Genomic DNA, 27,533 nt, shown 5'->3' with positions numbered 1-27,533 from the left:
GGGGTGGTGTCCGTGTGTGTCCACAGCATCTGTGCTGTCTGGGTGATGGTCATGTGTGAGTATGATGCTTGGTGGAATCCTCTGGCTGTGATGTGTCTCTTGTGTACCTGTGCAGCTGTGTCTCTTTGGATAACTGCCATACCATAGTGTGTGTGTTGGGGGGAGGTCACACAGTGAGGGGAGCCTCAGGGCTCCTACCCCCTCTGCAGCTTCCCCACTTACTGTGGGGTCTTCCTTGCCCCTTGTGCCCCCTCCATCTCCCCCTCCTGAACAGCACCCCACAGTCCCCAGGGTTCCCCCCTGCCTCACTGCAGAAGAAGGTGCTCTGGCCCTCCTGCCTTATTGCGGTGATTTACGGGGCTTTCCCCCCACCCAGTGGTGGGTGTCCACCTTCCACAGCGCACTCCTCCCTCTGGTGGCACACAATGAGGGGGATTCTGGGGCTCTCCCACCCTCGGCGCCCCTTCCTCGGAGCCGACACCCCACACTGCGGGGGTTTCCAGGTCCCTCATTTCGGGGGTCTCCGCCTCCCGCAGCGCTCCCCCTTCGCCGCCTCGCCGCCGCTTTGCAGTGGGTGGGGGGCGGGGAGGACAGCTGCAGTACCGGGGGCGGGGCCGCGGGCCGTCCATCAGAACGGCGGCGCCCCTGATTGGCCAGCGCCGGCCCCCCGGCGGGCGCGGGCATATGAGGAGGCGGAGGCGTCGGTCGCCGCAGACTGTGTGCAGTGGGGCTGACCGCCGGACGGACGCGCGGACCGAGGCGCGGGCGCTGCAGAGGCCCCCAGCGCGAGCCCGCGCCTGAGCCCACCCTGAGGCCGCTGCCCCGGCCCCTGACCCGCTCGCCTGCCCCTGTCCCCCGGAGCCGCCAAGATGGGGGTAGGTGCTCGGGCCGGCCGGGCGATGCGTGTGTGTGTGTGTGTGTGTGTGTGTGTGTGTGTGTGTGTGTGACATTGTGGGTCCTGTGAGATTGGGTGTCTGCGGGGGCCGGGGACTCTGGGACCCCTGCTCTCCGGGACCCGGGTTCAGGAACCTGTGAGCCGGCTGACTCAGCCCGTCCGTGTGGTTGTGTCTCTGGTTGAGTGTGTGCGCGGGGCCGCCTGGCTTGGCTGGGGTCTGTGGCGCATGTTGGTGTGTCCTTTGTGTGCGGGGCCCGCGGGGCACGGACCCGCCCTCAGCACCTCTGCCTGACCTGGTGCGGTTGCCTGCTCAACCGTATGTGTGCGTGTGCATGTGTGCGTGTGTGTGCTCCTGGCTCTGTCAGGCCCTGCAGCACCGTCTGCCTGCGATTGTGTGGCCCGGGTTTGTGTCTGAATGTCTGTAACCGTGTCTGGGTGTGTCTGAAAGCTGGTGTTTGTGTCTGGGGGCGTTGAAGCCCGTCTGCTTCCCTGGCCAGGCGGGGACAGGTCCAGACTATGGGATGAACACCAGATGACCTCTCTTTCTCCTTCCAGGCCTGGATGGGGGTGCTCCGCAATGCGGAGTGGCCTGGGGCTGCAGTGTGTGTCTAGCTCCTAATCTGGGGGAGCAGACACAGGGGCTGGGGGGAGCAGGAGAGTCATGGCGGGGAGACTGAGAGCCTGGCTAAGGGTGTATGTATGCAAATGCGTACGTGTGTGTATGGGGGGAGGGGTTGTGCATGCCTGGCTATGCCCTTTCCTCCGTGTCCGTGTGTCCTTGTCTGTGAGTCTCTCCAGCAGATGCTGCCTCCTCCCCTGGCTGACCACCTGACCCCCGCTGCAGCCCTGGATTTCTCCCTGCGTGTCAGGCGGGGCCATGGGGGGCTAGGAGGCGGGTGGGCTGGGATGGATGGGATGGAGAGAGAGAGGGGGTCGGGATGGGAGACACTAATGGAGAGGGAGTATGAAGGATGAAGAGAAAGATGGCGGATGAAGGCTGATGGGCCCAGGGATGGAGCTGGGGAATGGGGCTGCAGATCTGTGGCTTGGGGTGGGCGAGGGGAGAAGGAGAGAAGAACTGGGTGGGGAGGAGACTGGGAGAGAGAAGGGGGAGGTGGGAGTCAGTGATGGCTTCCAGGTAAGTGGAAATGGAGGGGAAGCCGAGGGCAGATTGGAGGAGAGGACTGGGGCTAAGTGCCTTAGAGAAAAAATGAGCGGGAGGGTCTTAGGAAAAGACGTGAGAACAGGAGGAGAAGTGAGGCTCTTTAGACATGGGAGGCAGAGACATGGAAAGCAGAGAGAAATGGGCAGAGACTGAGAGAGATGCTCTGAAAGAGACAGAGAAAAAGAGACATAGAGACAAAGAGACGGACACAGGCAGAGAGACATGGAAAGACGAAGAGAGACATGAGTGGGACATAGACAAGGAGAGACAAAGAGAGAAACTGAGGCTGAGATGAGGAGACCCAAGGACAGACATTTCCTATCCAGAGACAACCAGAGGCAGCCTGAATGATAGGAAGAGGGGACAGAGGGCAAAAGGGGAGGTCGAGGGAGAGACGCTGAGATGAGGCCTCAGACACCTTGAAAGGGGGAGGGAGAGGCAGGCTGAGGGGCAGAGGCTGCGTGAGCTGGGCAGGTGTCAGGGGAGGCGGACAGCATGGAAAATGGCGAGGAGCCGCAGAGGCGGGCTGCAGCGAGGCAGGCGTGTCCCCCACCCTCAGAGGTGCTCCCGCCCTGCAGTGCGTCCATCTGGGCCTCCTGCCTTGACTGGGAAAGCCTCGGCTCCCCCTCTAACAGATGGAAGCCCGCCCCCAAGGGAGTCTGGTCATGGCAAGGGCAAGGAGGAGCCAAGGCTTGTCTGCCAGGGACTGGGGTATCCCAGTCCCTCCCCGCTCAGCCCCAGGATCCAGGCCCCCGGCCCCTCCTCCCTCAGACCCAGGAGTCCAGGAAGCCACCCCTAGGCCTCATAGGGGCCAAGCATCAGCTCCCCAGCCTTCCCTGAGGTTTCAGGGGTGGGCAGCTGGTTTTCTTCCCAACTTCTCCTCTCCTGCCTTCCAGGCCTCCATCTCTTTCCTCTCCTGCCTTCCTCTTATTTCTCTAACTTGTGCCCATGACCTCATATCTCCACTCTCTCCATCCTTGGGTCTACCCCTCTGTGGAGTCCGAGACCCCTCCTGAAGCTGGGGGTGGAGGAGTGTCCTCCCTGTCCCCCAAGCCTCCATGTTCCATGTCAGACGCAGTGCTGCTGCAGGGCTGGCCCAGGGCCAAGCCTCTTTCCCACCCCTGAAACCCAGGCTCCCAGGCCTCCAGGCTGCAGTAGCCTCCCAGGCTCAGCCTCCCAGTCTGGGGGCAGACGGCAGGCAGCTCAACTCTCTACAAGGTCACGAGGGGATTAGCGCTGAGCTGCACTGAGCCTGGGATCCCAGCTTGGCCCTGGACCCTTAGGATCTGTCAGCGCTCCTCTACCAGCACCTGGCCTCACCCCACCCCTCCTGCCAGCCTCCAAGGCCACTTCCTTCCCCGTCAGCCCAGGTCCCCAAACTGGAACTTCAGTCACTCCCCCTCACGCTACATCCAGTTCAAGTCAAGCCCGGGGGCTTTTGCCTCTTGCTGTTCTGCACCCCAAATCCCAGCCAGCTCCTAGTCTGTCCTCCAGAGGGCTAACCATGCCAACCCCTTGTCCAAACCTATCCATGGCTCCCACCAGCCCCCAGGAAAGAGTCTAGGCCCACAGCTTGTCAGTCAAGGCCCTCAGGACTGGCTGCATGTCCAGCCAGGCCACCATCCCTGTGCACAGTAGGCTGCCTCCCAGGCGTTGGTCCCAGCTGTGACTAACACCTGGAGTGCCCTTTCCTCCCCCTTCCTGCCAGGCCTGTGGGGTCTCCCAAGATTTGCTGGGTCCTTTGAGAGACAGAGACATCCATGGGGTTGGGGAGAGAGGCCCAGAAAAAGAGTCAGGCAGAAAAGACAGGGAGAATGATATATGGGGAGACCTTCAACTGGAAGGACAGAGATGCCGAGATGGACTCGGAGAAGGAGAGATGCAGGGATAGAGAGGAAGATGGCAGAGCGAGATCGTGAGAGATAGACAAGGTGGTTGAAACAGTAGAGACAGTTACAGAGAGACACACCAAGCATTACAGAAAAGGAGGTACCTTGAGAGATGAAATCAGAGAGAAGCAGAGATAAGGATGGAGACAGATACAGACAGAAAATACGGACACTCAGAGACAGTCTGAGATCCCTGCACACCAACTGGGAAAGAGATAGGAACCCAGAGAGAACCCAGAGAGACAGACTCAGCCAGACTCAGGGAGAGAGAGTTCAAGAGATAGAAACAGATATTGTATGAGATGGAAAACATAAAGAGCCAGAGATCAGAGAGAGACACACACAGAGACTCAGAGACAGAGACAGAGACGGACAATATGAAGTGATGAGGGAGAGAGAGATCAGAGAAGCAGCCACAGAGAGACAGAGATATACACACACATGAAGAGAAGGATAGATAAAGAGGTACAAGGAGACAGAAACAAAACAGAATAAGACAGAGAGGCACAAACAGAGACCTGGAGAGATAGATCAAGAGAGAGAGACAGACGTAGCGAGAGACAGACAGACCTAGCAAGAGACAGACTAAGTGCCCAGGGAGAGGGAGAAGAAGCCACAGAGAGATAAAAAGACACATGGAGACTGAAGGGGAGAGACCTACAGAGAGAGAGAGAGAGGCACAGACAGACCCAGATGGAGACTCTCAGGGACAGAGACCCAGAGATACATGGAGCCAGAGACGGAGAGGCCAGTAGGAAGAGATGAGACTCAGGGGTTCTGAGAGATACCCAGAGCCGCAGGGCAGAGACAGACTGAGCCCCCAGAGCCAGCCCCTGCCCAGAGACGCAGCTGCACAGACGCAGGGCTGGTGTCCCCTTGTAACCCCTTCTCGCCCGCAGTCTGGTGGCTCTGACAGCTATCGTGTCGCCACCTCGCAGGACAAGAAAGATGACAAGGGCTCGCCCAAGAAGGGCAAGGGCACCAAAGACCGCCGGGACCTGGATGACCTCAAAAAGGAGGTGGCTATGGTAAGTCCCACCCTCTGCACCCACCCAGAGCAGGCCCCACCCGCCACTGCCCGGCCTCCTCACTCACCCGATCCCCCCAAACTCCTGTTCCTCAGACAGAGCACAAGATGTCAGTGGAAGAGGTCTGCCGGAAATACAACACCGACTGTGTGCAGGTGGGGCCGGACCGGAGGGAGAAGGGTCCGAGGGGGGAGGGGATGGGAAGCCGTGACCCTTGGGTGCCTGGGGGCACTCGGGAAGTGTTGGGGGTGCCAGGGTTGCTCCGGGAGGGTTCTGTGTGAGTCTTGTGTCCCCTAGGGTCTGACCCACAGCAAAGCCCAGGAGATCCTGGCCCGCGATGGGCCTAACGCGCTCACGCCGCCGCCCACCACCCCAGAGTGGGTCAAGTTCTGCCGCCAGCTATTTGGGGGCTTCTCAATCCTGCTGTGGATCGGGGCCATCCTCTGCTTCCTGGCCTACGGCATCCAGGCAGGCACCGAGGATGATCCTTCTGGTGACAACGTGAGTGCCCTCCACCCTGCTGTGCCCAAGGGCTCATACATGTAGGGACACGTATGCACACCCCACTTCTCCCTTTAGACTTTTCAAAGCCCAGCCTCCAACTTCTTCTCATCTAACTCTCACAGTCACCCAGTGAGAGAACCAGAGAAGCTATGAGGAAAACTGGGACTCAGAAAGGTGAAGTATGGGACTTCCCTGGTGGTCCAGTGGTTAGGACTCCATGCTTTCACTGCCGAGGGCCTGGGTTCGATCCCTGGCCGGGGAACAGCCAATAAATAAACAAATAGATAGATAAATAAATATATAAACAACAAACATTTAAAAAAAAAGAAAGAAAGAAAGAGGGACTCAAACGTGGACAGGCAGACAGAGACACAGACCCTCAAATGGACACAACCTGAGGTCAGACATACAAATACAGACCCCAATGACTCAAAGCTCTCTTCCCAGGTTCCACAGACCTCGGGATGGGGGTGGTGGGGAGTTGCTCCAGGGCGGGCTGTGACCCTGCATCTCCCCACAGCTGTACCTGGGCATCGTGCTGGCGGCCGTGGTCATCATCACCGGCTGCTTCTCCTACTACCAGGAAGCCAAGAGCTCCAAGATCATGGAATCCTTCAAGAACATGGTTCCCCAGGTGAGGGGTACCCAGGAAGGGGCCAGATGGAGGTGAACAGGCGGGCGAGGCTATGCCCAGTGACCCCAGGTAGAGGGAGTCAGGGAGGTGACTCTTCTCCATTTTTCCCCCCAGCAAGCCCTGGTGATCCGGGAAGGTGAGAAGATGCAGGTAAATGCTGAGGAGGTGGTGGTCGGGGATCTGGTGGAGATCAAGGGCGGAGACCGAGTCCCAGCCGACCTGCGCATCATCTCAGCCCACGGCTGCAAGGTGGGCCAGGGGCCTGGGGCCCAGCTCTGCCCTTCCTGGAATGGCCCAGGAGTCCAGGCCCCCAGCCCTTCCTCCCCCAGGACCCGGGAGTCCAGGCCCCAGCCCCCTCCTCCTTCAGACCCAGGAGTCCAGGCCCCCGGACCCCTCCTCCCTCAGACCCAGGAGTCCAGGCCCCCGGACCCCTCCTCCCCCAGGACCCGGGAGTCCAGGCCCCCGGCCCCTCCTCCCCCAGGACCCTGCAGTCCAGGCCCCCTCCTCCCTCAGATCCAGTACCTCTGACCTCCAGGTACCTTAGGCCTTGGCAAGAAGCCGTGTACCCTCCCCAGCTTCAAGAGCCCAACCTCTGTCCTCCCAGACACAGGCACCCAGACTTCTAGCTGTGACTTCCAGGGACACAGCCTTCAGCCTCGTTAACAAAACAAACGAACAAACAAAAATCTTGAAATCTCCTCTGGACAAATGCCCCTTGACCCCAGGCCCGGGGTTGACACCTGTCTCCTGTGTCCCCAGGTGGATAACTCTTCCCTCACGGGTGAATCAGAGCCCCAGACCCGCTCCCCCGACTGCACTCACGACAACCCCTTGGAGACTCGGAACATCACCTTCTTTTCCACCAACTGTGTGGAAGGTGAGGCAGCGGGGAGGGGCGGTTCGGGCACCCAGGTGGGGCCGGACTCATCCAGATAGATGGACGTGCCTCAGGGGCTTGGGGTCTCTCTGAAGCTCGCTGAATCTCAGCCCAGTCCCCTCTGACCCCACAGGCACAGCTCGGGGCGTGGTGGTGGCCACGGGTGACCGCACTGTCATGGGCCGCATCGCCACCCTGGCTTCCGGGCTGGAGGTGGGCAAGACGCCCATCGCCATTGAGATCGAGCACTTTATCCAGCTCATCACTGGCGTGGCTGTCTTCCTGGGCGTCTCCTTCTTCATCCTCTCCCTCATTCTCGGATACACCTGGCTCGAGGCTGTCATCTTCCTCATCGGCATCATCGTGGCCAATGTCCCAGAGGGCCTGCTGGCCACTGTTACTGTAAGGCCCGGACCCTTGGGTCTGAGGGAAGAGGGGGCTGGGGCCCGATGGCAACAATCTTGACTGCAACGTGGACATCAAGGGCCAAGCCTGCCAGATGTGGAATGAGGAGGGTCCTGGGGCTCAGAGGGCCTCATTGACAAAACAAACCAACAGGGAATCCCCTGGCGGTCCAGTGGTTAGGACTCCGCGCTTTCACTGCTGAGGGCCCCCATGTTCAATACCTGGTGGAGAACCAAGATCCCACAAGCTGAGAAGCATGGCCCCCCCCCAAAAAAAAACAACCAACAAAGAATCTTGAGAAACACTGCCAGTCAGAAAGGGCTAACGGCCCTATCATTTTTGAAGTTAACTTACAAAATTAAGAAGCACAACCTCATGGTAAAAAGTCTAAAGAATACATTAAAATAGTTAAAAAATAAAATAACAGTCCCGACCCACTGCCCAGCCGTCAGCCCCCCTCCGGAAGCAGGCTCTCTGCCCTGTTCCCGGTGACGGTGGGCATATTGCCACGTACGTAGTCATTGTTTTCAGGGTACACAGGAGGGACCATCCTGGGAATACTATTCTGTTCCTTGATGCTTTTACTTAATAGATCCTGCAACGTTTTCCATATTAGCATATTCCAAGCTACTCTAAGTCAAAGGCCTTTCATTGACCTACACTATACAAACAAGAGTTGCGCATATGAAGGTACTGCCTGATGAGCTGCAGGCAACTGAACACACCCCAGGTCAGCTGCACCCAGATCTAGTTCCCCAGAAGCCCCCTCAAGACCTGTTCAGCCCCTCCCCTCCAACCCCAGGGTTACCCCTAGGATAGACTGGCTTCAAACCGTGTAGCTTTTGTACTTCACATCAGTGGAATCATTCAGCAGGAACTCTTGTTTCTGGCTCATTTCTCGCTGAACACTATGTTTTTGAATTTCACCCATGCGGTTGTAGGCAGTGGTTGCTTGTTCTTTTTCACTGCTGTGTAGTATTCCCACCTTTTATTCCCCAATTTATTTGTCCCTACTGCTGTTAGTGGACATTTGGGTTGTTTTCAGTTTGGGACTATTATGTTGCTGCTATGAACATTCTAGTATATTTCTTTGGGATGCATCTGAGCCCATTTTTGTGGGTCTATACCTTGGGTGGAGTGGCTGGGCGACACCCCATTCTTTGCCCAGGATTCTCTCTGGGCTGGGCAGTTGGGTTGTTGGCAGTTGTGTTGCTGGCCCAACTGCACCGCCTGACTCTACCCTGTAACTCCCCTGCCCTTGCATACACTCCAGGTGTGTCTGACCCTGACCGCCAAGCGCATGGCTCGGAAGAACTGCCTTGTGAAAAACCTAGAGGCTGTAGAGACCCTGGGCTCCACATCCACCATCTGCTCGGACAAGACAGGGACCCTCACCCAGAACCGCATGACGGTCGCCCACATGTGGTTCGACAACCAGATCCACGAGGCCGACACCACTGAGGACCAGTCAGGTGAGGGTGGGGCCCAGGCAAGACCGAGGGGGCCTGGCTCCCGGACACCCCCCAGCCCTGACTCGTACCTTTTTCAGGGACTTCATTTGACAAGAGCTCGCACACCTGGGTGGCCCTGTCTCACATTGCTGGACTCTGCAACCGTGCCGTCTTCAAGGGGGGTCAGGACAACATCCCTGTGCTCAAGGTGGATCTGGCCTCCCGCTCGCCTCAGCTTGGCCCCTGCCCACCCTGCGCTACTCTGCTCTGACAGCCCTCTCTCCCCACAGAGGGATGTGGCCGGGGATGCCTCCGAGTCTGCCCTGCTCAAGTGCATCGAGTTGTCCTCCGGCTCCGTGAAGCTGATGCGCGAACGTAATAAGAAAGTGGCTGAGATCCCCTTCAACTCCACCAACAAATACCAGGTACCCTAGGCTCTCCAGGAGAGTCAGCCTGGATCTCACTTTCTCTATGATGCCCGAAAAACAGTCAGCTCTGCCCCGCTGCCCTCCTGCTTTGGGCAAGTTATTAACTTTCCCAGAGCCTTGGTTTCCCCATCTGTAAAATAAGTCCAAGAGTATCCACCCAGTGGGGAGAGGAACACAGACCCGGGAGTGAGAGCAATGTCTCTGTTGGAGTGGGCAGCAGGGGAGTAAAGATCTTCCTGCAGCAGAGTGGGAACCAGCCAGAGATCTCATTCATCCATCCAACAAATATGTTTTTGAGCAGCAACTACGTGTCAGAGGCACTTGTGTTAGGTGCTGCGGACACAGACGGCAGTGAAGTCCCTCCTCTCACGGAACTTATGCTCTAGTGCCGGGAGACAGACAATGACAAAGGCATGAGGACATTAGGACATTTGGAATACGTCCGCCAGTCACCATGCTGAGCGAGGGAGCCCTGCAGGCGGCTGGGGGCAGCGGGCACAGCGTGTGCAAAGGTCTTGACGAAGGAGTGTGTTGATGTACTGAATAGCCAGGGAATGTTGAGCCAGGAAACGTGGTGGGAGAGGAGGGCAGAGGGTGCTGGGTCAGGTCCCATAGGGCCTTGTGGACAGGACTTGGGTGTGACCCTCGGGGACATGAGCCACCGAGCAGAGGCAAGATGGGACCTGACTCACATTTTTAAAAACTGCTTTATTGAGAGATACAGTTCACACACCATAGCTCACCCACTTAATGTGCATAATTCAGTAGTTTTAGTATATTCACCGATACATGCTGTCATCTGCCCAGTCAGGTTTTTAAAAAATATTTATTTACTTATTCATTTATTTTGGCTGCGCCGGGTCTTAGTTGCGGCATGCGGGATCTTTAGTTGCTGCGTGCACATGCGGCGTGCACGTGGGATCTAGTTTCCTGACCAGGGATCGAACCCGGGCCCCCTGCATTGGGAGCTCAGAGTCTTACCCACTGGACCACCAGGGAAGTCCCTACCCAGTCAGTTTTAGAGCATTTCCATCACCTCAAAAAGCAACCTCACAAAAAAAAAAAGAAAAAGCAACCTCACCTCCTCAGCTTTATCCCCCTACCTCCCCCTGTCTCCCCGAGCCCTAAGCAACAGAATCGTACAATATGTGTTTTTTGATGTCTGGCTTCTTTCACTCAGCATAATGTTTTCAAGGTTCCTCCATGTTGTAGCATGTATCAGTGCTTCATTCTTTTTTATGGCTGAATAATTTTGCATTGAATGGATAGACCACATTTTGTTTATCCATTCATCTGTCAATGGACATTTGGGTTATTTGTGCCCTCTGGCTACTATGAATGATGCTGCTATGAACATTTGCCTCCACGTTTTTGTGTGGACATCATTTGCATGTCTCTTGCATGTCATTTGCATGACATCATTTGCATGTCTCTTGCATGTCTCTGGGAACTGCTGGCTTATGTGGTAACTCTGTTTAACCTTTCAGGGGACTGCCAGAGACCGTTTTCCAAAGTGGCTGCACCATTTTTCACTGACTCTCATTTTTTAAAAAAGTATTTATTTATTTGGCTGTGCCGGGTCTTAGCTGCGGCACACAGGATCTTCGTTGCCTCGTGAGGGATATTTAGTTGCGGCATGCAAACTCTTAGCTGCAGCATGTGGGATCTAGTTCCCTGATCAGGGATCGAACCCAGGCCCCCTGCATTGGGAGCGCGGAGTCTTAGCCGCCGGGCCACCAGTGAAGTCCTGTGACTCTCATATTTTAAAGGCTTCTTCTGGCTGCCATGGGGAGGAAATATTATGGGGAGGGGAGGGCAGAAACAGGGACTCAGTGTGGAGGCTGCTGTGATATTTCATGAGAGACGGTGGTGGCTGGATGGGAGGGCAGGGGAGGTGAGAAGAGGTCAGAATTCGGGTACTTCAGAGGTGAGCTGACTAGATTCAGTGATGGGTCAGATGCGGGATGAGAGGTTGTCGGGCAAGCCAGAGAGAGAAGCACGTATCCTAAGGACCCCTGAGATTTCTGTGAGAGAGACACAGAGGGGAAGAAATATCTGCAAGACCGAGAGACAGAAACGGGCAGGGATGAGCAGAGGTCTCTGTGAGAGAGCCTGAGAAACAGATGCACATCTCTCGGGTAGAGAGATTTGGGCAGTGCCCTCTGGGGGAGCCTGGCGGTGGTCTGTCCTGGCATCCGTGGCTCCGGACAGGGTGGCAGGGGGGGTCCTCTTCCCCAGCTGGGTGCAGGGCAGCCTCCGGGTCCCTCCCTGTGAGGCTCAGGCGCGGCCGCCTTCTGCTCTGTCCACAGCTCTCCATCCACGAGACCGAGGACCCCAATGACAACCGGTACCTGCTGGTGATGAAGGGTGCCCCCGAACGCATCCTGGACCGGTGTGCCACCATCCTGCTGCAGGGCAAGGAGCAGCCGCTGGACGAGGAGATGAAGGAGGCTTTCCAGAATGCCTACCTCGAGCTCGGGGGCCTGGGCGAGCGCGTGCTTGGTGCGCACCTAGGGTGGAGCCAAGCTGGGGCAGGGGCTGGGCCAGCTCTGGGGGCCCCTTGAGGGTAAGGAGGGATGTGAGGCTGCCCAGAGCCTGGCTCAGAATAGGGCCTCCCAGAATGCACCATGAATGAATGAGACAGGAAGGTGTCTGTCAGAAATGGGTGTTGACTGACTGTCTGGCCAACTAGGGAGCCTGACTACTGGCACCGGGAGCTGCGGGCAGGAGGCAGGGAGGACCGAGGCTGGAGCCCCTGTGCCCCTCTCCCTGCGCCAGGTTTCTGCCATTACTACCTGCCCGAGGAGCAGTTCCCTAAGGGCTTTGCCTTCGACTGTGATGATGTGAACTTCACCACCGACAACCTCTGCTTCGTGGGCCTCATGTCCATGATCGACCCTCCCCGGGCAGCCGTCCCTGACGCGGTGGGCAAGTGCCGCAGCGCGGGCATCAAGGTATGGCCCGGGGCAGCAGGGGAGGCAGGGCCAGGGCCCCAGCGGCCAGCGGTGAGGCTGGACCGTTTGCATATGATGCCCACAGGTCATCATGGTCACCGGCGATCACCCCATCACGGCAAAGGCCATTGCCAAGGGTGTGGGCATCATCTCCGAGGGCAACGAGACTGTGGAGGACATCGCCGCCCGGCTCAACATTCCCGTCAGCCAGGTCAACCCCCGGTGAGCCCCGCCCTGCCCAGCTCAGGTCTCTCTGGGACTGCGGGTCCCCCTCCTCCTGGGCCTCCTCTGTTGACTCAGCATCTGGGTCCTGTTCCTCTACCATCGTGAGGATGGGCAGCCTGGTGTTACAGCTGCATGGGGTTAGCAAGGGGTAGGTTCGCATCCCAGCTTTGCCACACATGAGCTGTGTGACCTTGGGCAAGTCACTTAGCCTCTCTGTGCCTCAGTTTCCTCCTCTCTAAAATGGGCTGCTAGTAATTCACATCTGAGAGGATTCTGTGAGACCCCTTATTTCTGTGTCTGTCATTCTCTCTTCCCATCTCTCTTTTATGTCTTTGTCTCTCTCTGTGTCTCTCATCTCTGTTCTGACTTACTTAGCTTTCCCACGCTCATGTCTCTCTGCGTCTGTCTCTATTTCCTAGTTGCCTGCATATCTCTGTTCCTCTAAGTCCAGTGTCCCAAGGTTCTTCCTGAGGTCTGCCCTCTATCCTTCCTACTGCAGCCCCCTCCTCCCCTGTTTCCCTTCATCTCTGACCCCCAGAGCCCTTGTCCCTCTATCGGAGCCTGGTCCTCTGTCTCTCCTGTCTGTGAGTCTGCCCAACAGGTGTCACTGCCCCACATGTCCTGAACACTCTCTGCTCTTCCCAGGGATGCCAAGGCCTGTGTGATCCATGGCACCGACCTCAAGGACTTCACCTCTGAGCAAATCGACGAGATCCTGCAGAACCACACTGAGATCGTCTTCGCCCGCACTTCCCCCCAGCAGAAGCTCATCATTGTGGAGGGCTGTCAGAGACAGGTGGGCTCGGGCTGGGGTCCCTCGGAGGAGGGGGCCGGGGGTCTGGACTCCGGGGTCCTTGATGAGAAGAGGGTTTGGGGCCAGGCCTCTGGGCGTCACTCTCACCCTCTCTCCCTCCAGGGAGCCATCGTGGCGGTGACTGGGGACGGCGTGAACGACTCCCCCGCCCTGAAGAAGGCTGACATCGGGGTGGCCATGGGCATTGCCGGCTCTGACGTCTCCAAACAGGCAGCAGACATGATTCTGCTGGATGACAACTTTGCCTCCATCGTCACGGGTGTGGAGGAGGGTGAGTGAGTTGGCCCAGGTGGCCCTGGAGACTGGGGTCGCTGCGTGAAGCCCGAGAAGGGGGAGGGGAAGAGGCCAGGGCTGCAGCAGATGCACGGCGGGAGACCACAGAATCCCACCAGGCCCCCGGCAGAGCCTGCGCTTGTCCTTTTCGGTTTTCTCCCCCTGAGGAGTTGGGGGCTCCCTGGGGGCAGGACTCAGCCAACGCACTTCTGGGTCCCGGTGTCGCCCAGCACAGGCCCAGTCTGGTGGGCAAGGCACATTCGGAAGCATTAAAAAACAATACTCATAGGGATTTCCCTGGCAGTCCAGTGGTTAAGACTTCGCCTTCCAATGCAGGGGATGCGGGTTCGATCCCTGGTTGGGGGGCTGGGACCCCCACGTGCCTCAGGGCCAAAAACCTAAAACAGAAAACAGGAGCAATATTGTAACAAAGTCAATAAAGACTTTAAAAATGGTCCACATCAAAAAAGTCTTAAAAAAAAAAATACTCATAAGGACAACCTCAGGGAAGCAGAGGGTCCTGAGGGAGCCCTGAAGAGGCCCCTCGCCCAGCCTGGAGTCAGGGGCCAAGGAAGCCTCCCCAAGGGGACAGGGATCGCCTGTGTCAAGTCTCTAGGCCCATGTGGGAATCTTCACGTAGAGAAGTGTCAGCGAAGGGAGTTGCAGACAGAGGCAAGGCCTCAAGGTCTCAGGTGGGGCCGCCGGGCATCACCTCCTGACGGGCCTGGATGCGGCCACAGATGAGGCTTGTTCCCATTCCGTTTTATTCTAATTATCAGAGTAATTCATGATCATTATAGCAAATGTAGAAAAGCATTAAGAAGCAAATTGGAATCACCCATAATCTTACCATCCAGAAATAATCACTGTTCATGCATTTTCTTCCAGTCTCTCTGTCCTACTTGAAATGTCCCCAGTGTAAAAAATAACTCCTGATAAGAGAGAATTCAGACGGTAACAGCTGAGCCTACAGTGTCAGGTTCAACGCCCTTATCCCTTGTCTCCTGTGGCCCAGAGGACACATGGTTAACCCTTTCTCATCCCCAAGACATCCTCCATGCACCTGCAGAGCACACACTCACGGAGGCGTTCACGCCGCCCAGACATTTATTGGACTCCTTACCTTGTGTCTGGTGCCAGGGGCTGGAGATACAGCTGTGAGCAGAGCAGACATGGGTCCTTGCCCTCAAGGAGCTGGGAGAGACAGCCTTCTGCAAGTTAACGAACAGATTGTAACATAACAAACATAATTACGTATTGTGACAAGTGCTAAGAAGAAAACCAGCAGGGTGCTAGGATAGATGGGGTCCTACCTATGTATTTATTTTTTGGTCGCCCCGCGCAGTTTGCGGGATCTGAGTTCCCTGACCAGGGATCGAACCCGCGCCCCCTGCAGTGGAAGCGTGGAGTCTTTCTTAACCACTGGACCTCCAGGGAAGTCCTCTGTGCCTTGTTTTTTTTGTTTTTTTTTTTGCGGTACGTGGGCCTCTCACTGTTGTGGCCTCTCCCGTTGTGGAGCACAGGCTCCGGACGCGCAGGCTCAGCGGCCATGGCTCACGGGCCCAGCCGCTCCGTGGCATGTGGGATCCTCCCGGACCGGGGCACGAACCCGTGTCCCCTGCCTTGGTAGGCGGACTCTCAAACACCCCGCCACCAGGGAAGCCCTTCTGTGCCTTCTTAATGACACACCTTGTTGCTCATCAGCACACGGGGGAAGGTGGAGGGAGGGGCTGGCTGGGTTCATCTTTAGTTTCTTTTTACTTTATACGCACTGTACTGATTGAATCTTTATTGGGATATGGCTTTCACACAAAGTCAGGCAGCTCCGTGACTTTTTATGCACGCACGCACCCACACAACCACCGGACCCCCATCAAGATAGAGAACGTTTCCAGCCTCCCGTTAGGGTTCTATCAGGTCCCCTCCGGTCTATATCCCCCCTCCCAGAAATAACCACTATCCTGACTTTCAGCACCATGGATTCGTTTCCAACCTCTTCCAAATGGAATCATGTGATAAGAATGCTTCTGTGTCTGGCTTTTTTTCACTCAACATAACATCAGTGAGATTCATCCATGGAGTTGGGGGTGTCAGTAGCTCGTTCCTTTTTCTCGCCGGGTGGTATTCCTTTGTATGGACGGACCACAGTTTACTTATCCACTCACCTACTGATGGCCAGCGGGTCAGTTCTGGTTTGGGGCTATTATAACTAATGCCATATGGTGAACATTCTTGTACTTGCTTTTTGGTGGACATAAACACTCATTTCTCTTGCGTATAAACCTAAGGTGAGGATTGCTGGGTCAATGAGGCAGGGATGTTTAACTTTTAACAGAAACTGCTGGGAATTCCCTGGTGGTCCAGTGGTTAGGACTCCATGCTTTCGCTGCCAAGGGCGCTGGTTTGATCCCTGGTTGGGGAACTAAGATTCCGCTAGCCACACCGTGCGGCCAAAAAAAGAAAAGAAACTACCAAGCAGTCTTCCGAAGTGGTTGTATTTTGAGAATGTTTGAACAGGGGCAACATGGTTGGGCATCTGTATGGAAAGGCAGGCGGTGGGGGGGATGGATTAGAAAGGATGCGTGGACTGGGCAGGGAAGGGGCAGAGGGACTAGGGTGCCCTGGTGTGGGTGCCGAGGTCTGAGCCTGCCCCTGCCAACAGGCCGCCTGATCTTCGACAACCTGAAGAAGTCCATCGCCTACACCCTGACCAGCAACATCCCCGAGATCACGCCCTTCCTGCTGTTCATCATGGCCAACATCCCACTGCCTCTGGGCACCATCACCATCCTCTGCATCGACCTGGGCACTGACATGGTGAGGCCCCGGCCACACCCAGGCTCCGGGAGGGTAGGGTCCCCCCGATCCCCGACTTACTGGCCTCTCCTGCCCAGGTCCCTGCCATCTCGCTGGCGTACGAGGCCGCTGAGAGTGACATCATGAAGAGACAGCCCAGGAACCCACGCACTGACAAGTTGGTCAATGAGAGGCTCATCAGCATGGCCTACGGACAGATCGGTGAGGACCTGGGGGCCCTGCCTCGCGTATGGCTGGGTGCCTGGTGCCTGGCCCACCGTGGGTGCTCAGAAACCTTGTGCCGAATGAGTGGAGTGAAAAGTAGGACCTGGTGCTGGAGGTTTGGAAGGAGTGACTTACAGATGGGCAGTGGTCACCAAGGTGGGGCTGGCACAGGTGGAGGAAAGGCCCGGGGCTGCACCCGGGGAGCACGTGGGATACTGAGTGGCAGATCAGGGCTGGCCCCAGGATGGCCACTCCCCTGCTCCACCCGCCACCGTGATGGGAAGGACCAGTCAGCCTGTGAGCTCTCTGAGGGCAGGAGTGAGCCCCACGCCCTCCTGCCTTCTCCATCTTTGCTGGGGGTGAGGTGTGCAGTCTTACAGGTGCTGAGCGCCCTGTTGCTGGGAGTGTCCCAGGAAGCAGAGGCTTGGTGGCGGTGGTCAGAGGCTTAGGGAGGTCATTCCTGCCTAGGGGGTCCTCAGGGGTTTCCTGATGTCCAGGTGGCCTGGCGCGGGTGGGAGGGAGCCTCCAGGTTCTCCCCTCAGGAGAGCCCCGTCTCCAAGGTTCCTGCCACCAGGTGGCACCCTCAGATGGCCCTCTGGGAGCTCAGCCCCGGATGATGTCAGGCAAGAGGACCGGGTACCTCACCATCCTCGCAGTGTGGGTCTCAAGGGGCCTCAGAGGTGCCCTGGGCTGGCTGCCTGCCCCACCTGAGCCTCTTCTCATCTCCCTTCTCTCCTCCCCCAGGAATGATCCAGGCTCTTGGTGGCTTTTTCTCCTACTTTGTGATCCTGGCAGAAAATGGCTTCTTGCCTGGCAACCTGGTGGGCATCCGGCTGAACTGGGATGACCGCACCGTCAACGACCTGGAGGACAGTTACGGGCAGCAGTGGGTGCGTAGGGCTGGGTCCCACAGCATGGCCTGGGACCTCCCAGGCGGGGTCCCTGCCCACAGCATCCTGGGCTGGGGCGAGCCGTCCCAACCATGCAGGGGCAGCTTCCTGTGATGGTCCCTCTGCCCCAGGGGCGGCATCAAGATCCTCGCTGGACACAAGGGGCCTCCTGGCGCTCTTGGCCCAGCCCATCGCGGTCCTGGCCGCCGGCCATGCTCTCTGCCCCACCAGGCGAGACGCCTTTGCTGTCCGATTCCCCATCTCTGTCTGTGCCTTCAAAGCCCAGCTGGAGTCCCCTCAGGAGGCTCCCAGGATCTCTGGTCCACAACCGAGGTCACCATTACCCTCTCTAATTCCTTGTACATTTCCTGACTCTTCCCGTGGGGCTCTGAACTACAGAGGGAAGGCACGCCCCTTAGGGGATCCCATCTGGACAGAGTCCCCGCTTTGCCCTGGGGCCCTACGCAGGGGCGCAGACAAGGAGCACGTGGGCCCAGGGTGGGGCCTGGGGCTGCGGCCACACTGACCGCCGACCGGCACCCGCGTCATCGCCCTTGCAGACCTACGAGCAGAGGAAAGTGGTGGAGTTCACGTGCCACACGGCCTTCTTTGTGAGCATAGTGGTCGTGCAGTGGGCTGACCTGATCATCTGTAAGACCAGGAGGAACTCCGTCTTCCAGCAGGGCATGAAGTGAGGGCCGCGGGCGCCGGGCTTGCTCTCCGTCCCGCCCCGTGTCTGTCTGTCTGTCTGTTTCAGTTTTGCCTCTGAGTTGATTTTCTCTCCAGTGGTCACATCTATCTTGGATTCTCTGTCTCTCTCTCTCTCCATATGTGTGTGTGCACACTGCTGGGGTGTCTCTGGTCCCTCTCCAGATCTGCTTTATCTTTTTCTTTGGCCGCACGGCATGTGGGATCTTAGTTCCCCCACCAGAGATGGAACCCTGCAGTGGAAGCGCAGAGTGCTAACCACTGGACCGCCAGGGAATTCCCTGCTGTATCTTTTCACACCCCTGCCTGTGTGTCACTGTCTCTGTCATTATACTTCGGTGTCACCATCTCCCTGGACCCATCTGTGCCTCTCTGCCTCTTTCGGTCTCCATCTCTGTGTGTCTCCGTGTCTGTCTCTGTGCATCTGCTCTTGGCAGATCCTCTGTCTCGGTGGGATGGGGGTGCCTGCTCGAGTTCTCTGGGTCCAGCCCTGCCTGTGCCTCCAGGAACAAGATCCTGATCTTCGGGTTGTTTGAGGAGACAGCCCTGGCTGCCTTCCTGTCCTACTGCCCCGGCATGGACGTGGCCCTTCGCATGTACCCTCTCAAGTGAGTGCCCCCTCCCCTGCCCTGTACCACCTGCTCCGGGATCCTCCGGGTAGCCTTCCCCGCTGGACGCCCTCACAGGGGGGCGCTGTGCAGACCCCAGCCCACAGCCATGGCCCGGGCACCCCTCACCTTGGGCACGAAGGACCAGGGGAGCATCTTCCCAGTGCGGCCCCGCCTGTCCTCTGGGACCCTGCCTGTGTGTGTCCGCCCCGTCTCCGCCCCACACTGACGCCCTCCTGCTCTTTCGTCTCCGCAGGCCCAGCTGGTGGTTCTGTGCCTTCCCCTACAGTTTTCTCATCTTCGTCTATGACGAAATCCGCAAACTCATCCTGCGCAGGAACCCCGGGGGTGAGGGGCTAACTGGGTACAGGGGGGGAGGCTGGGGGGACGGGACGGGGCAGCTGGAAGGGGAGGCGAGAGAGTGCTGTGTGACTGATACTAACCTCACTCTCTGTTTCCCCCCAACCCCTCCCTCCTGCGTTGTCTTTCCACCCTCTTTGCAACTCTTCTCTCTTCCTGGCTCTCTGGGCCTCCTCCTTTCTGTGTCTTTCCCTGTGTCTCTGCCCCTTTTGGTTTCTTTCTGTGCCGCTGTCTGTCTGTCTCTGCTTGTGCTTCTCTCCGTGCCCGTCTCCCTCTCATCTCTGTTTCTTTCCTCCTTTGTCTCTCCAGGTTGGGTGGAGAAGGAAACCTACTACTGACCTCAACCCCACCACATCACCCGTCTCTACCCTGCCCCTCAAGCCCAGGACAGCCCACTCCGGTCCCCCTCATTTTGTATTCTGGGGGGAGGGGCCCTCTCTCCCATTGGCCCCGCCCCCTCAAGTTATCTCCCGCCTCCCTCCCCCTCTTCCCCCTCTGGCTGGCTTCTCTCCCCGCTCCCGCCCCGCCCCGCCCCGCCCCCTGCCTCTCTCCTCTTTCTCTTTTGTGTGTCTGTTCCTCTCCCTCTCCTCATCCCTGCCACCCAGCCCCCTCCCTGGGCTCTTTTTTACTCCCCCTCACCCCCTGGCTGACGCCGTCTCTGGTTCTGGACAATTATCAAATATATCCGTGGGGACAGAGAAGCCGCGTGTGTGTGTCTTGCTTGCTTTGTGGACGCGGGGTGTGGGCAGGACGGTGTTCCCTGTGCTGGCACCCGTGGCTGGGTGATTCACAGAACCCCAGGAATTTAGCCTGGCATGAGCTTGGGAGTCATGGAATCTCAAAGTCATCAAATCATGGAGTTGTAGCCCCACAAGGGTTAGAGTGAGGGCACCTTGAATTCGCCAGGAGATGGGATCATGGGATCAGAACAGGGGAGAGGAAGGGAATCAGACTCTGGATCCTCTCATATTGGAGAGGCACCGGGGGAGGCGATGATGCTAATGGTTCATTGAACTCCCACCCTGTGCTGTCCTCTCCTAAGCACTCTACGTGTATTAGCTCACTCAATCCTCACAAGGCACAGAGAGGGAAAGTGACCTGCCCAAGGTCACACAGCTGAGAGGTGACAAATCTGGGATTTGAACCTAGGCTGTCCAAGCTCTAAGTCACTATGCTCTTCTCTCTCTTTTTGTTGAGATAAACTTTCATACAGTGACGTGCACAAGTCTCAAGGGCACAGCTCAATGATTTAAAAAATTACTTCCATGTAGCCACTAGCCATAAAGGTCTCTCGTGCCCCTTTTCCAGTCAGCCCCCCTCCAGAGGTAACTGCTGAACTGCCTTCTGTCACCATCGTTTAGTTGTACCAATTCTTGGACTTTGTAGAAATGCAGTCTTACAGCATGCCGTCTCATGCTGTCTCATGTGTCTGGCTTCCTGTCCTCCACACCATGTCTATGAGAGTCATCCACAGTGTTCCATGTATCAGTAGCTGCTCTTTTTCATTGCTGCGGAGTTTTCCACTGTGTGACTATTACACGATTTGTTGATCCATTTTCTTGTTGATGGACATTTGCTGTTTACACTTTGGAAGCCTCTAGGAAGAGGAACGTTCTAGTGATATCCTCTGATGACACGTGTGCATCTCTGTTGGGTACATGCCTAGGAATGGAATTGCCGATTGGGGGATAGACAGTGTTTATCTTTAATAGAAATAGCCACGCCCTTTCCAAAGCTCTTGCGTCATCTGCATTCCAACAGTGCATCAAAGTTACAGTTGCTCCACATCCACGTCAACACTTGCTTGTCAGTCTTTTGAATTTGAGCCCTTCTGGTTGGGCAGCTCTACCACTTCCCTCAAGGCAGCCTTGCTAACACAGCCCAGAGATTGGAGTGAGAGGAAGGCCTGGGGCTGGTCCCGGCCTGCCTGCCTCCCAGCACAGGTGGCTGGGTGGTCGAGATGCTGAGAGTCCACATGAGTGTGAGTGTGTGCACGTGCCCACTGCACAGGACAATGCTGAGGAGGAGTGCCTGAATCTGAGGGGCAAGGCAGTCTGAAGGCAGCGGCCACGTGTGCCAGAAACGCCTGTGATGCCCAGGGCAGAGCCCAGTCCGGTAAGGGTTACGTGAGCCTGGACCTCTCCTGGGGAGGCCAGAGAAACTATTCATCAGGTACAGGGTAAAAACACTCCCATAGACAGGTGGGCAATCTGAGGCCCAGAGAGGGCAGGGACTTCCTTGAGGTCACACAGCAGAAAACTAAACCAGGTTTCTGATTGTCTGTGCTAATGTCCTCCTACCCTCCCAGCTCCACTTCCTCCAGGGGTCCAAGAGGCAGGAAGGAGGCCTCAGGTGGAGGGACCACAGGGCCAGGGCCCATCTCATAATCTTTTCAGGCACCCCCTTATCTCCCACCATCCCCCTAATTCAGGGCCCACTTGCCATAGGTCCCTTCTCCCCCAGTCTCCCCTCATCCCCCTGTCTCACGGATCTTCCCATCTCTCACAGTATCTCCATCTTAGGGCCCCTTCTCCCACAATCTCTGTTTCAAGGGGCTCCTCCCCCACATTGCCCCTACGCCAAGGCCCCTCAGAATCCCCTGATTCAAAGTTCCCGTCCGGCCCCACTCAGAGGGTTCCTCTCCAACAGTGTCCTTGCCTCTGGACTCCACCACCCATGGCCCATGCCTTTTGACACCTCCAGGACTTTGCCTGTTATGTCTTCTGCTCAGAGCACATACTGGCGGGTTATGAGTGAAATCACTTTTATTCGTGTTCCTATGAGGAACCTCCAAAGCCCTCATAACAAAAGTCAAACCCCAATTTCCCCAGGTCGGCCCTGGAAGAAGGCAGCTGGACCTCTGCTTCCAACTCTCTGCTCCCCAAGATTCATCTTCCTCTTGGGGGCTCTTCTGGTTACCCCTGCTGCTCCCATCACTTTGAACTCAGGCGCTGCTACCTCATTAATGCTCTGGGCTAACTGTGGACTCACAGCCCCCCCCCCCCACCTTGATTTCCTGAAGCCCAGCTCGACCCAAATGGGAAGCCTGAACAAGCTTCTACTAAAAGCCTGGGGCTGACAAAGAGGAAGTGAACGGTAACTAGCCAACCTGATCTTCAAAGTATGGCTCATTCGGTTTCAGCTTGGGACCCCCCTGCCATGCACACACAGGTGGCCTCCCTCCTATTGCTACACCAGCCCCTTCGAGAGGGTCATCTTCCCCACCTTGTGGGGATGCCCTCCAGCAGGCCTCAAAGCCCAAACCCAAAAGGAATGTGATCCTTGGAAGACAAGAGTTGGAGTTAAGAGTCACCTGGATCTCCCAGGTGAGTATTCTCCTTCAGCTCCACCCAACCTTGGAAAATGAGGTCCTCAGTCTGTGTAAGGGAGCCCAGGCTTCCCAATACTTCCACACACATTTCTTGAGGCATGCTGGTGCTCCCTTCTTTCCCACAACTCACTCAGGGGCAGGGGCAAAGACTGAGAGAACTATGGCTGTGAGAGCTAGGGGAAAGAAAGGTCCATGTCTCAGATGCCAGCCACTCTTTGGGACATCCAAGGGGCCAGCAGCCCCTAGTAAGTTACTGCTAAGTTTGAGAAGACTGAACTCTAGAAATAATCATAACAGTCATGATAATGTAGTGGCAATAACATGGACTACCATTTATTGAGCAGTTATAAAATATCAAGACTCTTTCAAGCACTTTACATGGACCATTCAACCCCATCTCAACCCCATGAGTGTGGTACAATTACAGGGATGAACAAAATCGGACTACAGGTTGGATCTGTTTCTTTTACTTTAACCTTTGCTTCTCATTTGCTTTTGTTCACTAAAAGGATACTGTCTATAGGGAACCCTGCCCCTCTGCTTGAATGTTAAACCAAAGTGCCTTTGTTCAGGGAAACATCCTGACCCTGTCCACCTGTGAATGGCTGCAAGAAAGAAGAAATTAACACATCCCCTTCCTGAGGCTGTCCATTCCAGGAGATATCTGCAAGACTTAAGGCCTTTTTACTTCACTTCCTCACCTCCTCCCCTTCTCTGTTCTATAAAAGAAACTGGCATCCAGACCCCAGTCAGAGACACTAGTCCGCCATCTTCTCAGTCTGCAGGCTTTCCAAATAAAGTCGCTATTCCTTGCCTCAACACCTCATCTCCTGATTTATTGGCCTGTCCTGCGGCGAGCAGAGAGAGCTTGGACTTGGTAACAGTACCACCAGGATCTTCACTGTCCCTTTGAGGACACCGAGGTTCAGGGAGGTGATGAGGTCAACACAGCCTGAATTTTGACCTCTGACCCCAGAATCCCAGCTCTTTTCGTTATAGCAACTCCGTCTTTTAAAAATTCTCACCCCTTCAATAAAACTAGAAGAAAATAAAATGATAAAATGAAAAAAAACTCAACCCTTTCCTTTCCCCCACTTCCCTCCGTCCTATCCAAAGCAGGGGCATCCCTAGGTCCCTAACCCTAACCCATTCATCCTTGGGAGCCCAAGGGTTGTGGGGGGAGCTTTGCCCCCTACCTTAGATGCACCCCCCTCCAGCAACCATGGCCCCATCACTAGCCTCTTGAAGAAGGAAGAAATAGATTCCCACAAATTCTCTACAGTCTCGCTATTCAAAATGTGGGCCATGGACCAGAAGCATCAACATCACCTAGAAACTTGTTAGAAATGCAAATGAATGGTCTCACCCTAGATCTGCTGAGTCAGAACATCTGCGTGTTTTAGCAAGTGTTTTCTTTTATACCTTCTAGAGTCAGAATGACAGCTCTACACGGCCTCCATCGTACCCTGCACGGGGGAGTACACAACGTTTTCTGCCTTTAGAGCTCCGGCTTCTGACTTTAGAGCTCGCATACCGCCCTGACTCCTGACGACCCACCTTTTCCGACTCCACGCGTCCTGCTTCTGAAACTACAACTCCCACAATGCCCAGAGGCGTCACTTTACGCGACTACATCTCCCAAGGTGTTTCGCGAGCCATACCACCATCATGGCGCCCACTCTCTCCGACATCATCGGGACTACAACTCCCACAATGCTCGGCGGCAAAACTACCGCCCCGAGACCGGCGCCACGTTCGCTCCCGCTCCGCTGGGTGAGGCCAGGCTCGGGCGGGTCCCGCGGAGTGTGCAGGGCCCTGGGTTCGTTATAGCGGTTCTTTCCCTCATAGCACAGACATGGCGGCCGAGAAGGACCAGCAGAAGGATGCCGAGGTGGAAGGGCTGAGCGCCACGTGAGCAAGCTGGATCTAACCCCCCTGACCGAGACCCGGGAGTCCTGGTCCCCCGCCCCTTCCTCCCTGGGGTCCTAGGAATCCCGGCCTCCAGACACATGAGTCTGGGCCCCTGGTGTCCTCTTCGAGGACTCTGGAGTCTGGGTCCTCAGCCCCTTTCTCCCCGGGGATCCAGGAGTCTGTGACCATATCTTCCCCAGAACCGCGGAGTCCGGCCCCCCTCGGTCCTCTTCTTGCTCGAGGGTCCGGGTTCCATCCCGGTCTATCGCTGACCTGGCCCCGCACCCACCAGGACCCTGCTGCCGAAACTGATTCCGTCCGGCGCGGGCCGTGAGTGGCTGGAGCGGCGCCGTGCTACCATCCGGCCCTGGGGCTCCTTCGTGGACCAGCGGCGCTTCTCGCGGCCCCGCAACGTGGGCGAGCTGTGCCAGCGCCTCGTACGCAACGTGGAGTACTACCAGAGCAACTATGTGTTCGTGTTCCTGGGCCTCATCCTGTACTGTGTGTGAGTGCCTCTCCGGCCCAGCCCCGCGCCCACCATGCTGCCCGGCCCGCACTGGCCGGCCCCGCCCTCAGCATTCGGCCCCTCCTCTCACTGACCAGGCCCCGTCCCCATGGGGTAGTTCTGCCGGACCTTTTGACCGAAGGGCCAGGTCCCTACTCCCGCATGAGCCTGGCCAGGATTCAGTGTGACCAAATGTGACCTAGACTTCCCCAGCCCCAAGGACGTAGCCTGTCATCCGCCAGTGTAGAAGGTCAGGGCCTCCGTGTCGGGCCCAGTCCCAGCTGCCTGACGCATGCCTCCCTGCCCTCTTCCAGGGCGACATCCCCCATGCTGCTGGTGGCTCTGGCTGTCTTCTTTGGCGCCTGTTACATCCTCTATCTGCGCACGTTGCAGTCCAAGTTTGTGCTGATGGGTGAGAAATCCCCTGCCCTCCTCAAATCCTGGTCTCTTGGAATGCAAGCCTTTGACTCCAAACCTAAGTCCTTGTGAACCCAAGTCTGCCCAAGCGTAGATCTACACTAGATCCCCCAAACTCAATCCCTTAAAGTCTCAGACACACCGGATGCTTCCACCCACTCTCAGCCCCCCAAGTTGCTATTCCCCAAGCCCAGAAGATATCCCAGAACCCACCTCCACCTGCTCCTGTCCCTTAAACCTCCTCCTTTCCTCTCCCTCCTCCCTTACCTCCTGCCAAAGGCATCAGCTGCAGGTACCCACATTGGACACCAGGTGGCGACCTTACACTGGCCTAGAGCTGGGCTCCCCTTTCCTGCTTCCTGGGGTGGAAGTGGAAAAATCTTGGGACTTCTCAGAGAGGGAAGCTGAGGCCTGTGGCTCATGTGGTCCCAGACTGGCACCAAGCACCACTGAGAAGAAAGAGGGGCCTGAGTTCCCAAGTAGGGGAAGCTCAAGGTTTGGAGGGGGTATAAGGGGGAATTGGGATCAGACAAACAGGTAGAGCTAAGACAGAATCCTTCAGAAGCCTGCCAGTTTTGTACATGACAAAGGTGGGCTGGGTGGAGGGGCGTGTCGGGCAAGCCCAGGGCATGGAGGGAGCGCCTGGGGCATAGACATGACGTGGCTTCAGCCACTGCTGCCATCCCTTGTAAAAAATGACGAAGAACAATGATCCACGGGTTTCCATCCGAGGATACAGAGGACTGACTGTATTGTTCTGTGAAATCATCCAGGGACTTCCCTGGCGGTCCAGTAGTTAAGACTCCAAGCTTCCAATGCAAGGGGCCCAGGTTCCATCCCTCGTCAGGGAACTAAGATCCCGCATGCCACACAACACGGCCCCCCACAAAAAAAAACAAAAGAAAGAAAAATCATCCAGTTTCTCGGTCAGCCACAAATCAAATCAAATTCTTGTGGAATAATATGCAGACTCAAAAGATACATCCATGGCCGGGGCTTCCCTGGTGGCGCAGAGGTTGAGAGTCCGCCTGCCGACGCAGGGGACACGGGTTCATGCCCCGGTCCGGGAAGATCCCACATGCCGCGGAGCGGCTGGGCCCGTGAGCCATGGCCGCTGAGCCTGTGCGTCCGGAGCCTGTGCTCTGCAACGGGAGAGGCCACAACAGTGAGAGGCCCGCGTACCACAAAAAAAAAAAAAAAAAATACATCCACGGGTCAGACTTGGCCCTTGGGCCACCAGTTGGAGACTCTAGGTCTACGGGAGTGCAGGTTGGAGCAGGAGAGCTGTAGTCTCGGGAAAGGGAGGCTGGGAGCTTCCTAGTAGGAGTGGGGTTGGAGGGTGGCGAGGGGGCTGAGGAAGGCCCCTTGTATTCCCACGGACAATGGGTGGGGACATTGGAGACATGGGTGGGGCCCGTGGACTCGGAGGGCCTTGGCACTAGGAGTTTAGATCCTGAGGCTCCCGGACAATCTGGTGTCTTGTGACACCAGATTGGTGGTGGTGGGGGGGGTGCGGGTATCAGGGGTTACTCTGGGAGAGGGCACGAGTATCAGAACAGCTGCCCCAATGCCGTCTGCCCCCAGGCCGAGAGGTGAGCCCAGCCCATCAGTATGCTCTGGCTGGGACCGTCTCCTTTCCCTTCTTCTGGCTGGCTGGCGCAGGCTCCGCCGTCTTCTGGGTCCTGGGTGAGTACAGGGTCTGGGTGGCGCTGTGGGCCATGGGGGCCAGGTGAGGCAGCCAGGCCCTGAACTGCCCGTCTTCCTGCAGGAGCCACCCTCGTGGTCATCGGCTCCCACGCCGCCTTCCATCAGGTGGAGGCCGTGGACGGCGTGGAGTTGCAGATGGAACCTGTGTGAGGCGGCTTCAAGGACCTGCCAGCCTCCCGGGCCAGCTGCCCTGTCCCCGTTCACCCCCGTCCTGCTCGGCTCTGCAGGTCTGGCCAAAGGCCCCCCTCCCATTACAAGCCCGGGGAGGGACTCCAACTTTGGAAATAAAACTGTTAACAGTTGTTCAGCTAATATTCTCCCAGGGTCTTCTGGGGGTCTGTGCTGGGTGATGCTGGGATCCTGCAGAGGCCAAGAAGGTGGGGAGCGAGTGGGCCATGGGCATGATGGGAGGAGGGTGGTGGACAATAAACAAGATGGATAACAGATATGATAGGACGGCCAGTGATGTCAAGTTCTAAGGAGGAGAAGAGTATGCAGGGGCCCCCGAGACGACCCCCATATCCAGTGATTTG

The 27,533-nt window shown here is 56.9% G+C and overlaps 2 protein-coding genes across 3 annotated transcripts; both read left to right on the top strand.

Moving 5' to 3' along the window:
* The first annotated feature begins 737 nt into the window (after window positions 1-737).
* ATP1A3 (ATPase Na+/K+ transporting subunit alpha 3) lies at window positions 738-19,823 on the top strand. 2 transcript variants are annotated; one of them, XM_060000676.1, is made up of 23 exons: window positions 738-875; window positions 4,888-4,977; window positions 5,073-5,132; window positions 5,275-5,478; window positions 6,002-6,115; window positions 6,230-6,364; window positions 6,875-6,992; window positions 7,126-7,394; window positions 8,671-8,869; window positions 8,947-9,056; window positions 9,139-9,273; window positions 11,586-11,778; window positions 12,055-12,230; window positions 12,316-12,452; window positions 13,101-13,251; window positions 13,372-13,540; window positions 16,205-16,359; window positions 16,437-16,560; window positions 17,308-17,453; window positions 18,014-18,144; window positions 18,668-18,769; window positions 19,026-19,117; window positions 19,439-19,823. In XM_060000676.1, exons 1-23 carry the CDS (start codon window positions 870-872, stop codon window positions 19,465-19,467), a joined length of 3,045 nt encoding a protein of 1,014 aa, XP_059856659.1. In that variant the 5' UTR covers window positions 738-869; the 3' UTR covers window positions 19,468-19,823. The 2 variants fall into 2 exon arrangements, with proteins under 2 accessions (XP_059856659.1, XP_059856658.1); XM_060000675.1 differs by having other exon boundaries at window positions 750-875; window positions 4,849-4,977.
* A 4,380-nt stretch (window positions 19,824-24,203) lies between these two features.
* Window positions 24,204-27,302, top strand: RABAC1 (Rab acceptor 1). Its single transcript, XM_059999118.1, has 5 exons — window positions 24,204-24,371; window positions 24,664-24,876; window positions 25,191-25,288; window positions 26,878-26,979; window positions 27,062-27,302. The coding sequence occupies exons 1-5, from the start codon at window positions 24,316-24,318 to the stop codon at window positions 27,148-27,150; spliced, it is 558 nt and encodes a 185-aa protein (XP_059855101.1). The 5' UTR covers window positions 24,204-24,315; the 3' UTR covers window positions 27,151-27,302.
* The last annotated feature ends 231 nt before the right edge of the window (window positions 27,303-27,533 follow it).

This window comes from Delphinus delphis, chromosome 20 (assembly GCF_949987515.2).
Source record: "Delphinus delphis chromosome 20, mDelDel1.2, whole genome shotgun sequence".
In the NCBI taxonomy this organism is placed as follows: Eukaryota; Metazoa; Chordata; class Mammalia; order Artiodactyla; family Delphinidae; genus Delphinus; species Delphinus delphis.
Note: the sequence above shows the minus strand (reverse complement) of the source record. Positions and strands in the feature narration are given on the sequence as shown.